The 15,996-nt window shown below is 48.3% G+C and overlaps 1 protein-coding gene across 1 annotated transcript in view; it reads left to right on the top strand.

The window, feature by feature from the left end:
- Positions 1–15,750, top strand: part of RNFT2 (ring finger protein, transmembrane 2) — a 102,874-nt gene extending 87,124 nt beyond the window's left edge. Inside the window, exons 7-10 of the mRNA XM_038763373.1 lie at positions 1,847–1,996; positions 6,734–6,799; positions 10,138–10,239; positions 15,354–15,750. Of these exons, the coding sequence (XP_038619301.1) occupies positions 1,847–1,996; positions 6,734–6,799; positions 10,138–10,239; positions 15,354–15,488 (453 nt within the window). The 3' untranslated portion in view covers positions 15,489–15,750. The remainder of the gene's footprint in view (positions 1–1,846; positions 1,997–6,733; positions 6,800–10,137; positions 10,240–15,353) is intronic.
- The last annotated feature ends 246 nt before the right edge of the window (positions 15,751–15,996 follow it).

The following is a 15,996-nucleotide window of genomic DNA, read 5'->3' as shown; positions in this document are numbered from 1 at the left end:
GGTCAGTGGCGAGGTAGACGATAATAATAATTGGGGTATTTGTTAGGCGCTTACTATGTGCCGGGTACTGTACTAAGCGCTAGGGAGGATACAGTCAAATTGGATGGGGCACAGTTCCTGTCCCACATGGGGGTCGAGATGAGATGGAGGGACGGTGAGTAGGTGAGAAGGTACGCTGAGAAGCAGCATGGCTCAGTGGAAAGAGCCCGGGCTTGGGAGTCAGAGGTTGTGGGTTCTAATCCTGCCTCCACCACATGTCTGCTGTGTGACCTTGGGCAAGTCACTTCACTGCTCTCCCTCCCTCTGCCCATCCGCCAAGCTAGCTCGCTTCCTCCCTTCAAGGCCCTGCTGAGAGCTCACCTCCTCCAGGAGGCCTTCCCAGACTGAGCCCCTTCCTTCTTCTCCCCCTCGTCCCCCTCTCCATCCCCCCCATCTTACCTCCTTCCCTTCCCCACAACACCTGTATATATGTTTGTGCATATTTATTACTCTATTTATTTGTTTATTTATTTTACTTGTACATATCTATTCTATTTATTTTATTTTGTTAGTATGTTTGGTTTTGTTCTCTGTCTCCCCCTTTTAGACTGTGAGCCCACTGTTGGGTAGGGACTGTCTCTAGATGTTGCCAATTTGTACTTCCCAAGCGCTTAGTCCAGTGCTCTGCACATAGTAAGCACTCAATAAACACGATTGATGATGATGATGATGCTCTGAGCCTCGGTTCCCTCATCTGGAAAATGGGGATGAAGACTGTGAGCCCCACGTGGGACAACCTGATCACCTTGTATCCCCCCCAGAGCTTAGAACAGTGCTTCGGACATAGTAAGTGATTAACAAATGCTATTATTATTATTATTATCATTATTATTATTATTATTATTATTATTATTATTATTTGGACATTAGAGGACCAGAGTGTGTGTGCTGGGTTGGAGTAGGAAAGCAGTGAGGTAAGGTAGGAGTGGGTTAGGGAATGTGTCTGTTTATTGTTGCAATGTGTTCAGTGTGGCTTAGTGAAAAGAGACTGGGCTTGGGAGTCGGAGGTCATGGGTTCTAATCCCGGCTCCACCACTTGTCAGCTGGGTGACTTTGGGCAAGTCACTTCACTTCTCTGGGCCTCAGTTACCTCATCTGGAAAATGGGGATTAAGACTGTGAGCCCCCCGTGGGACAACCTGATCACCTTGTATCCCCCCCAGCGCATAGGACAGTGCTCCGCACATAGTAAGCGCTTAACAAATGCCATCATTATCATTATCATTATTATTATTATTCCAAGCGCTTGCTCCAGTGCTCTGCACCCAGTAAGCGCTCCATAATGTATGTTCGTGTTTATGTACACCCAATGCTGAGCGTAGGATAAAAGCATAAATGCTAAGGGGGGCTGATGGATTGATTCAGTTAAAGGGGAAGTGTTTATGGAAAGCGAGTGCTATACCTTGAGTGTACTTAACACCATTTATACAGAAACAGATTGTAAACTAGCTTTTAGTCACTTCATGAGGTCTTATTTGCCTGGTGAGGACCCCTCTGCGGTAACCAAGAGTGGCATCCAGGGAGCTGGGCTGCTCTGACACAACTCCAACTTGGACTTCCCCCAACTTGGACTTCCCAAGCGTTTAGTGCAGTGCTCTGCACACAGTAAGCGCTCAATCAATACGACTGATGATGATAAGTACTACTGAATGGATGAATGAAGCGCTTTGAAGCTGCTGGTTTTGATGCGGAGGTGGATGGGAAGTTGCAGGCGTCTCTCCCCCCCTGACGCCCCAGCCTCCCGAAGACCCCCGTCCCCTCCGCGAGGTGGGCAGTGTGGCTCATTCTCTCCCCTTTTGGGCTGCCAGGGCAAGTTCTACCTGCTGATCGAAGAGCTGAGCCAGCTGCTGCGGTCCCTCGTGCCCATCCAGCTGTGGTACAAGTACATCCTAGGCGATGGCCCTTCCGGCAGCTACTTCCTGGGCGGCGTCCTCATCGTCCTCTACAGTCTCTGCAAGGTGAGGGGGCCGGGGCAGGGGGCTTCCTCATCCTCCTCCAAGGGCAGGGGAAGGGGTGCCCTCGTCGTTCCCCGCAACCTGGGCAAGGTGAGGGGGGCTGGGGGGCATCCACCAGCAGCAAAAAAGGGACCCCCCTCACCCCAGTACATAGCCACCCTAATTCCCAGACTACAGGCCCAACAGGGAAGTTTGTTCTCACCCCATCCCTGTAAGGAATTCCCTCATCCCCCTCCCCATCTTACCTCCTTCCCTTCCCCACAGCACCTGTATATATGTATATAGGTTTGTACATATTTATTACTCTATTTATTTATTTATTCTACTTGTACATATCTATTCTGTTTATTTTATTTTGTTAGTATGTTTGGTTTTGTTCTCTGTCTCCCCCTTTTAGACTATGAGCCCACTGTTGGGTAGGGACTGTCTCTATATGTTGCCAATTTGTACTTCCCAAGCGCTTAGTACAGTGCTCTGCACATAGTAAGCGCTCAATAAATATGATTGATGATGATGATGATCCACCAGCAGCAAAAAAGGGACCCCCCTCACCCCAGTACATAGCCACCCTAATTCCCAGACTACAGGCCCAACAGGGAAGTTTGTTCTCACCCCATCCCTGTAAGGAATTCCCTCGTCCCCTCTCCATCCCCCCATCTTACCTCCTTCCCTTCCCCACAGCACCTGTATATATGTATATAGGTTTGTACATATTTATGACTCTATTTATCTATTTATTTATTTTACTTGTAAATATCTATTCTATTTATTTTATTTTGTTAGTATGTTTGGTTTTGTTCTCTGTCTCCCCCTTTTAGACTGCGAGCCCACTGTTGGGTAGGGACTGTCTCTATGTGTGGCCAATTTGTACTTCCCAAGCGCTTAGTACAGTGCTCTGCACATAGTAAGCGCTCAATAAATACGATTGATGATAAGGAAGAGAGAGTCGGCGATCATTATCCCGGTTGGACATATGGGGAGACTGGCAGGAATTATGGCTCTTACCCCTAATAGTACGACTACTTGTGGCATTTGTTAAGTGCTTACTGAGTACCATGCTCTAGACTAAACCCCGGGTTAGATTCCAGGTTATAATAATAATAATAATGGCATTTGTTAAGCGCTTACTATATAATAATAATAATAATGACATTTATTAAGCGCTTACTATGTGCAGTGCACTGTTCTAAGCGCTGGGGAGGTTACAAGGTGATGAGGTTGTCCCACGGGGGGCTTACAGTCTTCATCCCCATTTGACAGATGAGGGAACTGAGGCCCAGAGAAGTGAAGTGTCTTGCCCAAGGTCACACAGCTGACGAGTGGCGGAGCCGGGATTTGAACCCATGACCTCTGACTCCAAAGCCCAGGCTCTTTTCCACTGAGCCACGCTGCTTCATGCTTAATGATGGCATTTGTTAAGCGCTTACTATATAATAATAATAATAATAATAATGACATTTATTAAGCGCTTACTATGTGCAGAGCACTGTCCTAAGCGCTGGAGGGGATACAAGGTGATCAAGTTGGACATATGGGGAGACTGGTAGGAATTATGGCTCTTATCCCTAATAATACGACTACTTGTGGTATTTGTTAAGTGCTTACTGAGTACCAAGCTCTAGACTAAACCCCGGGTTAGATTCCAGGTTATAATAATAATAATGATGGCATTTGTTAAGCGCTTACTATATAATAATAATAATAATGACATTTATTAAGCGCTTACTATGTGCAATGCACTGTTCTAAGCGCTGGGGAGGTTACAAGGTGATGAGGTTGTCCCACGGGGGGCTCACAGTCTTCATCCCCATTTTACAGATGAGGTAACAGAGGCTCAGAGAAGTGAAGCGACCTGCCCAAGGTCACACAGCGGACATTAACGCTTCCCTCCCCAACCCTGCATTAACCAGTGCTTATCTGAAGTCTCAGCCTTCAATTCCTCTTCCAAGTGGTACAAAAAAATTGCTCATTTCCCAGTCAAAAGTCAGGGAGGGGGCAATTATGGGGGAGAGGAGCAATTAAGTGAGTCAAGATGGTATCTGAGAGCAGTGTTTCTGACTGCTCCCCACTAAGCAAATCTGTCCTCTGCAGTTCCCTCAGCAATGGCACCCATATCACATTATTTAAAGTGGTTCTTTCGAATATTCCTTCTGCTTGCCATGCTTTCAGTTACCCTACTTCAGTTAATCAGACAGCAGCTGTTTGGTTTCCTGCTGTCCTCTGTTCTCCTCACAGGTCCCACCCAGTGAAACTGCAATAATAATGGTATTTGTTAAGCGCTTACTAGGTGCCAATCAATCAATCAATCGTATTTATTGAGCGCTTACTATGTGCAGAGCACTGTACTAAGCGCTTGGGAAGTACAAATTGGCAATGTATATCAAGCGCTTAGTACAGTGCTCTGCACATAGTAAGCGCTCAATAAATACGATTGATGATGATTGATGATGTATGTATATATATTTGTACAGACTTATTACTCTATTTGATTTGTACCTATTTATTCTATTTATTTTATTTTGTTCATACGTTTTCTTGAACCCATGACCTCTGCTTAGTGCAGTGCGCTTAGTGCAGTGCTCTGCACACAGTAAGCGCTCAATAAATACGATTGATTGGGAAGTCCAAGTTGGCAACATATAGAGACAGTCCCTACCCAACAGTGGGCTCACAGTCTAAAAGGGGGAGACAGAGAACAAAACCAAACATACCAACAAAGTAAAATAAATAGGATAGAAATGTACAAGTAAAATAAATAAATAAATAAATAGAGTAATAAATATGTACAACCATATATACATATATACAGGTGCTGTGGGGAAGGGAAGGAGGTAAGATGGGGGGTTGGAGAGGGGGACGAGGGGGAGAGGAAGGAAGGGGCTCAGTCTGGGAAGGCCTCCTGGAGGAGGTGAGCTCTCAGCAGGGCCTTGAAGGGAGGAAGAGAGCGAGCTTGGCGGAGGGGCAGAGGGAGGCCATTCCAGGCCCGGGGGAGGACGTGGGCCGGGGGTCGATGGCGGGACTTCTAAGCCCTGGGATAGATAGAAGGTAATCAGGTTGTCCCACATCATCATCATGGCATTTATTAAGCGCTTACTATGTGCAAAGCACTGTTCTAAGCGCTGGGGAGGTTACAAGGGGATCAGGTTGTCCCACGGGGGGCTCACAGTCCCAATCCCCATTTTCCAGATGAGGGAACTGAGGCACAGAGAAGTTAAGTGACTTGCCCAAAGTCACACAGCTGACAATTGGTGGAGCCGGGATTTGAACCCATGACCTCCGACTCCAAAGCCCGGGCTCTTTCCACTGAGCCACGCTGCTTCTCAACATGTATGCTTGCACGCGCGCGCACACACACACACACACACACACACACACACACACAGAGTCTTCGTCTCCATTTTACAGGTGAGGGAACTGAGGCAGAGAGAATTAAAGTGCCTTCCCCAAGGTCTTATAGCAAATTGAACACGGTCCCTGTTCCCGTGGGACTCCCATTCTGCTTTCTCTGTGCAGAGCACAGTACTAAGTGCTTGCAGCAGCGTGGCTCAGTGGAAAGAGCCTGGGCTTTGGAGTCAGAGGTCAGGGGTTCAAATCCCGGCTCTGCCAATTGTCAGCTGGGTGACTTTGGGCAAGTCACTTCACTTCTCTGGGCCTCAGTTCCCTCATCTGTAAAATGGGGATTAAGAGTGTGAGGCCCCCCATGGGACAACCTGATCACCTTGTAACCTCCCCAGCGCTTAGAACAGTGCTTTGCACATAGTAAACACTTAATAAATGCCATTATCATTGGAGAAGCAGCGTGGCTCAGTGGAAAGAGCCCGGGCTTTGGAGTCAGAGGTCATGGGTTCAAATCCCAGCTCTGTGTGACTTTGGGCAAGTCACTTCACTTCTCTGTGCCTCAGTTCCCTCATCTGGAAAATGGGGATGAAGACTGTGAGCCCCCCGTGGGACAACCTGATCATCTTGTATCCTCCCCAGCGCTTAGAACAGTGCTTTGCACATAGTAAGTGCTTAATAAATGCCATTATTAAAGGGTATGGAATCCCCATTTTACAGATAAGGTAACTGAGGCACGGAGAAGTGAAGCGAATTGACCAAGGTCACACAGCAGGCGGGAAGCGGAGCCAGAATTAGAACCCAGGTCCTGTGAATCTCAGGTCCTGTGAGTACCCCACTCCGGGTACTAGGGGGTAGAGTGGTGCATATTGTGACTCCTAGTCTGGTCTTCCTCCCTTCCCTCGACCCCCCTCGCCCGTCCCCACAGCCCCAATTTTCTGGTCCCGGGCCCTCAGGGGATACCCAGCGCTTAGAATAATAATAATAATGACATTTATTAAGTGCTTACTATGTGCAAAGCACTGTTCTAAGCGCTGGGGAGGTTCCAAGGTGATCAGGTTGTCCCACGGGGGGGCTCACCGTCTTCATCCCCATTTTACAGACGAGGGAACTGAGGCCCAGAGAAGCTGACTTGCCCATAGTCACACAGCTGACAATCGGCGGAGCCGGGATCTGAACCCATGACCTCTGACTCCGAAGCCCGGGCTCTTTCCACTGAGCCATGCTGCTTTAGAACAGTGCTTGGCACGTAGTAAGCGCTTAACAAATGCCATCATTGTTATTATTATTGTTGTTGTTGTTATTGTTGTTGTTATTATTATTATTATTATTATTATTATTATTATTATTATTATCTCCTCATGGTGGTGAGCACGGCCCTGACACCCACTTCCTTCCTTTCAGTCGTTCGACATCTGTGGCCGCGTGGGGAGCGTCAGGAAAGCGCTGAAGTTTCTCTGCACCCCCCAGGTGGGTTGGGTGGGTCCGGCCCGGCCCGGGACGGGGCTGGACCCTTGGGGAAGGTGGAGCCAAGGGGGGAGGCCTCAATAAATAATAATAATTCTGGTATTTGTTAAGCACTCACTAGGTGTTCCGGGCACCGTCCTAATCATTGGGGTGGATCCAAGCAAATTGGGCTGGACGCGGTCCCTGTCCCACACCGGGCTCACGGTCTCCATCCCCATTTTATAGATCATCATCATCATCAATCGCATTTATTGAGCGCTTACTGTGTGCAGAGCACTGTACTAAGCGCTTGGGAAGTACAAATTGGCAACATATAGAGACAGTCCCTACCCAACAGTGGGCTCACAGTCGAAAAGATAATAATAGCATTTATTAACCGCTTACTATGTGCAAAGCAGTGTTCTAAGCGCTGGGGTGGTTATAGTGTGATCAGGTTGTCCCACGTGGGGCTCACAATCTTAATCCTCATTTTACAGGTGAGGGAACTGAGGCACAAAGAAGTTTAGTGACTTGCCCGAGGTCACACAGCAGACAAGTGGCAGAGCCGGGATTAGAACCCATGATCTTCGGACCCCCAGGCCTGTGCTTTATAAAAGCCCTACTGGGATCTCACCTCCTCCAGGAGGCCTTCCCAGACTGAGCCCCCTCCTTCCTCTCCCCCTCCCTACCTCCTTCCCCTCCCCACAGCACCTGTATAGATGTTTGCACAGATTTATTACTCTATTTATTTTACTTGTACATATTTACTATTCTATTTATTTTATTTGGTTAATATGTTTTATTTTGTTGTCTGTCTCCTCCTTCTAGACTGTGAGCCCGTTGCTGGGTAGGGACCGTCTCTAGATGTTGCCAACTTGTATTTCCCAAGCGCTTAGTGCAGTGCTCTGCACACCATAAGCGCTCAATAAATACGATTGAATGAATGAATGATGGTATTTGTTAAGCGCTTACTATGTGCCAAGCACTGTTCTAAGCACTGGAACCACTACGCCGTGCTGCTTCAGGTTGAGGGTGACCCATAGACCTTAGTACAGCGCTTAGTACAGTGCTATGCACACAGTAAGCGCTCAATAAATCCGACTGAATGAATAGACCTGGGCTTTCATCCAGCGCTTAGAACAGTGCTTTGCACATAGTAAGTGCTTAACAAATACCATCATTATTATTATTATTATTATTTATTCATTCATTTATTAAGTGTTTACTGTGTGCAAAGCACTGTACTAAGTGCTCGGGGGAGGACAGTACAGCAGCAGACACATTCCCAGCCCACAACGAGCTCACAGTCTAGAGGGATTTGTGACGTGTCTAACAACTCTCTTACATAGTTATATTGGACTCTCAATGTCATTCATTCATTCAGGCTGTCATAGTTGTAGAGGTAACTGAGGCCCAGAGAAGTGAAGTGACTTGCCCTTGTTAAGCGCTTACTATGTTCCAGGTATTGTACTAAGCGCTGGAGTGGATACCAGCAAATGGGGTTGGACACACAGGACTCACCGGCTTAATCCCCATTTTCCAGATTCATTCATTCATTCAATCATATTTATTGAGCGCTTACTGTGTGCAGAGCACTGTACTAAGCGCTTGGGAAGTACAAGTTGGCAACATATAGAGACGGTCCCTACCCAACAGTCTAGAAGAGTTAGCTCACAGTCCAGATGGGGTAATAATAATAATGATGGCATTCGTTAAGTGCTTACTATGTGCCAAGCACTGTTCTAAGCACTGGGGGGATACAAGGTGATCAAGCTGTCCCACATGGGGCTCACAGTCTTAATCCCCATTTTACAGTTGAGGTCACTGAGGCTCAGAGAAGTTAAGTGACTTGCCCAAGGTCACACAGCAGACATGTGGCGGAACCGGGATTTGAACCCATGACTTCTGACTCCAAAGCCTGTGCTCTTTCCAGTGGGGATTAAGACTGGGAGCCCCCCCGTGGGACAACTTGATCACCTTGTAACCTCCCCAGCGCTTAGAACAGTGCTTTGCACATAGTAAGCGCTTAATAAATGCCATCAAAAAAAAAAAAATTCTCTAACTGGGTAACTGAGGCCCAGAGAAGTGAAGTAACTCGCCTAAGGTCTCACGGCGGTCAAGTTCATTCATTCCCTCAATCGTATTTATTGAGCGCTTCCTGTGTGCAGAGCACTGGACTAAGCGCTTGGGAAGTACAAGTCGGCAACAGAGAGAGACGGTCCCGACCCAACAATGGGCTCACAGTGTAGAAGGGGGACACAGACGACGAAACAAAACGTGTAGAAAGGTGTCAGAACTGTTAGAATAAATAGAATTGTAGCGATACAAGTGCCATTTGTTCATTCATTCAATCGTATTTATTGAGCACTTACTGTGTGCAGAGCACTGGACTAAGCGCTTAGCAAGTACAAGTCGGCAACATAGAGAGACGGTCCCGACCCAACAACGGGCTCACAGTGTAGAAGGGGGAAACAGACGACAAAACAAAACGTGTAGAAAGGTGTCAAAACTGTTAGAATAAATAGAATTGTAGCGATACAAGTGCCATTCATTCGTTCATTCGATCGTATTTATTGAGCGCTTACTGTGTGCGGAGCACTGGACTAAGCGCTTGGGAAGTACAAGTTGGCAACATAGAGAGACGGTCCCGACCCAGCAACGGGCTCACAGTGTAGAAGGGGGACACAGACAACGAAACAAAACGTGTAGCAAGGTGTCAGAACTGTTAGAATAAATAGAATTGTAGCGCTACAAGTGCCATTCATTCAGGGAAGCAGTGTGGCTCAGTGGTAAGAGCACGTGCTTTGGAGCCAGAGGTCATGGGTTCGAATCCCAGCTCCGCCATGTCTGCTGTGTGACCTTGGGCAAGTCACTTAACTTCTCTGAGCCTCAGTTACCTCATCTGTAAAATGGGGATTGACTGTGAGCCCCACATGGGACAACCTGATCGCCTTGTATCCCCCAGTGCTTAGAACAGTGCTTTGCACATAGTAAGCGCTTAACAAATGCCATTATTATTATTATTATTATCATTCATTCATTCATTCAGTCGTATTTATTGAGCGCTTTCTGTGTGCAGAGCACTGGACGAAGCGCTTGGGAAGTGCCAGAGTCGGGATTAGAACTCAGGTCCTTCTGACTGAGTTATCCGGGGACCCCCGGGACGCCTGGGCCCGGGCTCTACCCTCTAGGCCACCCTGCCTCTGCCCTGGTTGGTTTAGGCGTTCACCTTGGCAGGATGCGGGGGGCTGGGCCGTGTGACCAGCTGAGGGAGTGTGTTTGTGTGTTTGTGTGTGTGTGTGTGTGTGTGTGTGTGTGTTTGTGCACACGCGTTTGGGCGCTGTGTCCTTCTCTTCAACCAGAGCTATGGGGTCCGAGCCACCAGTCAGCAGTGCAATGAAGCCGGGGACGTCTGTGCCATCTGCCAGGCTGAGTTTCGGGAACCTTTGATCCTCCTATGCCAGGTAAGAGTGCCCCCCGGGCATCCTCCGGAGCCGGCTGGCATAGGGCTGGCCAGGGCAATCAATCAATCAATCGTATTTATTGAGCGCTTACTGTGTGCAGAGCACTGGACTAAGCGCTTGGGAAGTCCAAGTTGGCAACATCTAGAGACGGTCCCTACCCAACAGTGGGCTCACAGTCTAGAAGACTGTCAGCTGTGGCAGCCACATCCCCGGAGGCCTGGGCTCGGGGGTGGAACGGGGAATAATAATAATAATAATGATGGTATTTGTTAAGCACTTACTGTGTGCAAAGCATCGTCATCATCAATCGTATTTATTGAGCGCATACTGTGTGCAGAGCACTGTACTAAGCGCTTGGGAAGTACAAGTTGGCAACATATAGAGACAGTCCCTACCCAACAGTGGGCTCACAGTCTAAAAGACAGTGGGCTCACAGTCTAAAAGCACTGTTCTAAGCGCTGGGGGGATGCAGGATGAATAATAATAATGATAATGATGGTATTTGTTAAGCACTTACTGTGTGCAAAGCATCGTCATCATCAATCGTATTTATTGAGCGCATACTGTGTGCAGAGCACTGTACTAAGCGCTTGGGAAGTACAAGTTGGCAACATATAGAGACAGTCCCAACCCAACAGTGGGCTCACAGTCTAAAAGACAGTGGGCTCACAGTCTAAATGCGCTGTTCTAAGCGCTGGGGGGGATACAGGGTGAATTATAATAATGATAATGATGGTATTTGTTAAGCGCTTACTATGCGCAAAGCACTGTTCTAAGCACTGGGGGGTTGCAGGGTGATCAGGTTGTCCCACGTGGGGCTCACAGTCTTCATCCCCATTTTACAGATGAGGGACTCAATCAATCAATCAATCAATCGTATTGAGCGCTTACTGTGTGCAGAGCACTGTACTAAGCACTTGGGAAGTCCAAGTTGACCACATATAGAGACAGTCCCTACCCAACAGTGGACTCACAGTCTAAAAGGGGGAGACAGAGAACAAAACCAAACATACTAACGAAATAAAATCAATAGAATAGATATGTACAAGTAAAATAAATAAATAAATAGAGTAATAAATATGTACAAACATATATACAGGTGCTGTGGGGAAGGGGAGGAGGTAAGATGGGGAGATGGAGATGGGGACGAGGGGGAGAGGAAGGAATGGGCTCAGTCTGGGAAGGCCTCCTGGAGGAGGTGAGCTCTCAGTAGGGCCTTGAAGGGAGGGAAGTGAAGTGACGTGCCCAAAGTCACACAGCTGACAAGTGACAGAGCGGGGATTTGAACCCATGACCTCTGACTCCAAAGCCCGGGCTCTTTCCAATGAGCCACGCTCAGGTCTAATCCCGCGGCCCCGTCTGTCTGGCTTCTCGATCATTCATTCATTCATTCAATCGTATTTATTGAGCGCTTACTGTATGCAGAGCACTGTACTGAGCGCTTGGGAAGTACAAGTTGGCAACATATAAAGACGGTCCCTACCCAACAACGGGCTCACAGTCTAGAAGGGAGAGACAGACAACAAAACCGAACAGGTGGACAGGAGTCGTCATCAGAACAAATAGAATTAAAGCTGGGTGCACATTGTTACCAAAATGAATAGAATAGTAAATATGTACAAGTAAAATAAATAGAGTGATAAATCTGTAGAAACATATATACAGGTGCTGTGGGGTGGGGAAGGAGGTAGGGCGGGGGAGAGGAAGGAGGGGGCTCAGTCTGGGAAGGCCTCCTGGAGGAGGTGAGCTCTCAGGAGGGCTTTGAAGGGAGGAAAAGAGCTAGCTTGGCGGATGTGTGGAGGGAGGGCATTCCAGTTCAGGGGAAGTGCTTAGTACAGTGCTCTGCACACAGTAAGTGCTCAATAAATACAATTGATTGACTGTCGTGGGCCGGGGGTTGACGGCGGGATGGGTGAGAATGAGGCCCAGTGAGGAGATTAGTGGCAGAGGAGCGGAGGGTGCGGGCTGGGCTGGAGAAGGACAGAAGGGAGGTGAGGGAGGAGGGGGCCAGGGGGTGGACGGCCTTAAAGCCGAGAGTGAGGAGTTTTTGCTTCATGTGAAGGTTGATGGGCAACCACTGGAGATTTTTGAGGAGGCGAGTGACATGCCCAGAGCATTTCTGTAGAAAGATAATCCGGGCAGCAGATTGAATTATAGACTGAAGTAGGGAGAGAAAGGAGGATGGGAGATCAGAGAGGAGGCTGATGCTGTAATCCAGTCGGGATAGGATGAGATCTGAGATCCTGAGCTCAGTGTAGAATGCCCCTCAGGGCACCATCTTGAGGGCATTCCTGTAGAATCCCTCCCCTTCCTCCCCCGTGTGCTGCAAGAACAATAGCAGTCGTATTTGTTAAGCCCTCACTGTGTGCCGAGTCCTGTGCTAAGCACTGGAGTAGATACAAGGCAGTGAGGTGGGACAAAAATGTCACACAAGGGGCTCACAGTCTTAGAGGCAGGGGCAACAGGTGTCCCGTTTTACAGATGAGAAAAGTGAGGGAGAAAGGAAGCAAGTGGCAGACTCGGGATTAGAATCCAGGTCTCCAGATTCCCAGCCCTGGGCTCTTTGCATGAGGCCAGGCCGCCTTAATAATAATAATAATGTTGGTATTTGTTAAGCGCTTACTATGTGCCAAGCACTGTTCTAAGCGCCGGGGTAGGTACAAGGTAATCAAATTGTCCCACATGGGGCTTACAGTCTTCATCCCCATTTTCCAGATGAGGGAACTGAGGACAAGAGAAGTGAAGTGACTTGCCCAAGGTCACACAGCAGACATATGGTGGAGCTGGGATTCGAACCCATGGCCTCTGACTCCAAAGCCCGGGCTCTTTCCACTGAGCCACGCTGCTTCCCTTCGCCTTCTGTTGAGGTTGTCATAGCAACAGCGTGAGAAGCAGCGTGGCTCAGTGGAAAGAGCCTGGGCTTTGGAGTCAGAGGTCATGGGTTCAAACCCCGGCTCTGCCAGTTGTCAGCTGGGTAACTTTGGGCATTCATTCATTCATTCAATCGTATTTATTGAGCGCTTACTGTGTGCAGAGCACTGGACTAAGCACTTCGGAAGTACAAGTTGGCAACATATAGAGACAGTCCCTACCCGACAGTGGGCTCACAGTCTAGAAGGGGGAGACAGACAACAAAACAAAACATATTAACAAAATAAAATAAATAGAATAAATATGTACAAATAAAATAAATACATAGAGTAATAAATACATACAAACATATATGCATATATACAGGTAAATCACTTCACTTCTCTGGTCCTCAGTTACCTCATCTAGAAAATGGGGATTAAGACTCTGAGCCCACCATGGGACAACCTGATCACCTTGTAACTCCCCAGTGCTTAGAACAGTGCTTTGCACAGAGTAAGCGCTTAATAAAATGCCATTATTAGACTGTGAGCCTGCTTCTAGACTGTGAGCCCGCTGTTGGGTAGGGACCGTCTCTATATGTTGCCAACTTGTACTTCCCAAGCGCTTAATACAGCACTCTGCACACAGTAAGCGCTCAATAAATACAATTGAATTGAATGAATGAATGAATAGCAGGAGTAGCAGAAGTAGTTGGTAGAAATAATAGTCATTCATTCAGTCGTATTTATTGAGCGCTTACTGTGTGCAGAGCACTGTACGAAGCGCTAGGGAAGTACAAGTTGGCAACATATAGAGACGGTCCCTACCCAACAGTGGGCTCACAGTCTAGAAGGGAATAGAAGTAATAGTAGGATTAGCGGTAGTGGTAGCATTATTATTCATTCATTCATTCATTCATTCAATGGTATTTATTGAGTGCTTACTGTGTGCAGAGCACTGGACTAAGCGCTTGGGAAGTCCAAGTTGGCAACATATAGAGACAGTCCCTATCCAACAGCAGGTTCACAGTCTAGAAGGGGGAGACAGACAACAAAACAAGACATAATAACAAAATAAAATAAATAGAATATGTACAAGTAAAATAAATAAATAAATAGAGTAATAAATATATACATACATATAGGTGCTGTGGGGAGGGGATGGAGGTAAGGTGGGGGGAATGGGGAGGGGGAGAGGAAGAAGGGGGCTACAAACAAACCAAACAAATAATAATAGCGCTTAGAACAGTGCTTGGCACATAGTAAGCGCTTAACAAATACCATACTAATAATAATGGTATTTGTTAAGCACTTACTATGTGCAAGGCACTGTTCTAAGCGCTGGGGAGGTTACAAGGTGATCGGGTTGTCCCACGGAGGGCTCACAGTCTTCATCCCCATTTTCCAGATGAGGTAACTGAGGCCCAGAGAAGTGAAGTGACTTGCCCAAAGCCACACAGCTGATAAGTGGCGGAGCCAGAATTAGAACCCACGACCTCTGACTCCCAAGCCTGGGTTCTTGCCACTAAGCAGCACTGCTTCTCCGAAATAACAGTAGCAGTTGTCACAGTAGCTGTAGCAGTTGTTGTAGCAGTACTAGTAGTCGCAGTATTTATCGAAGCAGCGTGGCTCAGTGGAAGGAGCACCGGTTTGGGAGTCAGAAGTCGTGGGTTCTAATCCCGGCTCCGCCACATGTCTGCTGTGTGACCTTGGGCAAGTCCCTTAACTTCTCTGAGCCTCAGTTACGTCATCTGTAAAATGGGGATGAAGAGTGTGAGCCCCATGTGGGACAACCCGATCACCTTGTATCCCCTCAGCTCTTAGAACAGCTGACCTCCCCCTTTTAGACTGTGAGCCCACTGTTGGGTAGGGACTGTCTCCTTATGTTGCCAACTTGGACTTCCCAAGCGCTTAGTACAGTGCTCTGCACACAGTAAGCGCTCAATAAATGATTGATGATGATGATGGTGCTTGGCACATAGCAAGCGCTTACCAAATGCCATCATTATGATTATTATTGAGCACCCACTTGGCGCACTGCACAATACCAGGCGATGGATCGGAAGGTAGAGAATAAAGAAACGGGCCGTTCCCTGCCCACAAGGAGCAGACCGTCACCGGGTTAGGGCCGGCTTCTGTGTTCGGGGCCTCGGCCCTCCTCCGGGCTGGCGGGGCCTGACGGGCCTGTCTGTCTGTCTCCGTCTGTCTGTCCATCCCTGTCCATCTGTCCGTCCGTCCGGGCCCTCGGCCTTTCCCGGTCAGCACGTCTTCTGCGAGGAATGCCTCTGCCTGTGGTTCGACCGCGAGAGGACGTGCCCGCTGTGCCGCTCAGTCGCCGTGGAGACCCTGCGCTCCTGGAAGGACGGAACCACCTCGGCCCACCTCCAGGTGTACTAGGCCCCGGGCCCCTCTGAGGCCGAGCGGGCCTCCCCTCTCCCTCGGCGCCTCGGCTTCCCTCCCCTCCGTGTCTGCCCCGGGGGTCTCCGCTTCCTCCTGCTCCTTGGAGCCTCCAGGAGGAGTCCGGGAAGACGGCCAGCCCCAAGTGTTTGGAGTTAGAATCCTTGTTTCCACCCTGTCCTGAACACTTTTCTTCCTCTCTCTGACTCTCTGTGTCTCTCTTTCCTCTCTCCTCCTCTCTCCTCTGTCTTGTCCCTCTTCCTTCTCTCCTCCATCTCTTTCCTCTTCCCTCCTCCATCTCTTTCCTCTTCCCTTTCTCCTCTGTCTCTTCGTCTTCTCTCCTCCCTCTCTTCCGCTTCTCTCACACTCTCTCACTTTCCTCCCTCTCCTCTCACTTCTCTCCAAGCTCCCTCTCTTCTCTCGTCCCTGTATCTTTGTATCTCCCCTTTCTCTCTCCATCTCTGTCTCTCTTTTTGTCTCCTCCTCACTCTCTTCTCCCCTCTTCCCC

Source organism: Tachyglossus aculeatus, chromosome 21 (genome assembly GCF_015852505.1).
Source record: "Tachyglossus aculeatus isolate mTacAcu1 chromosome 21, mTacAcu1.pri, whole genome shotgun sequence".
Classification (NCBI taxonomy): Eukaryota; Metazoa; Chordata; class Mammalia; order Monotremata; family Tachyglossidae; genus Tachyglossus; species Tachyglossus aculeatus.
This window is presented reverse-complemented; position numbering and strand designations above follow the sequence as displayed.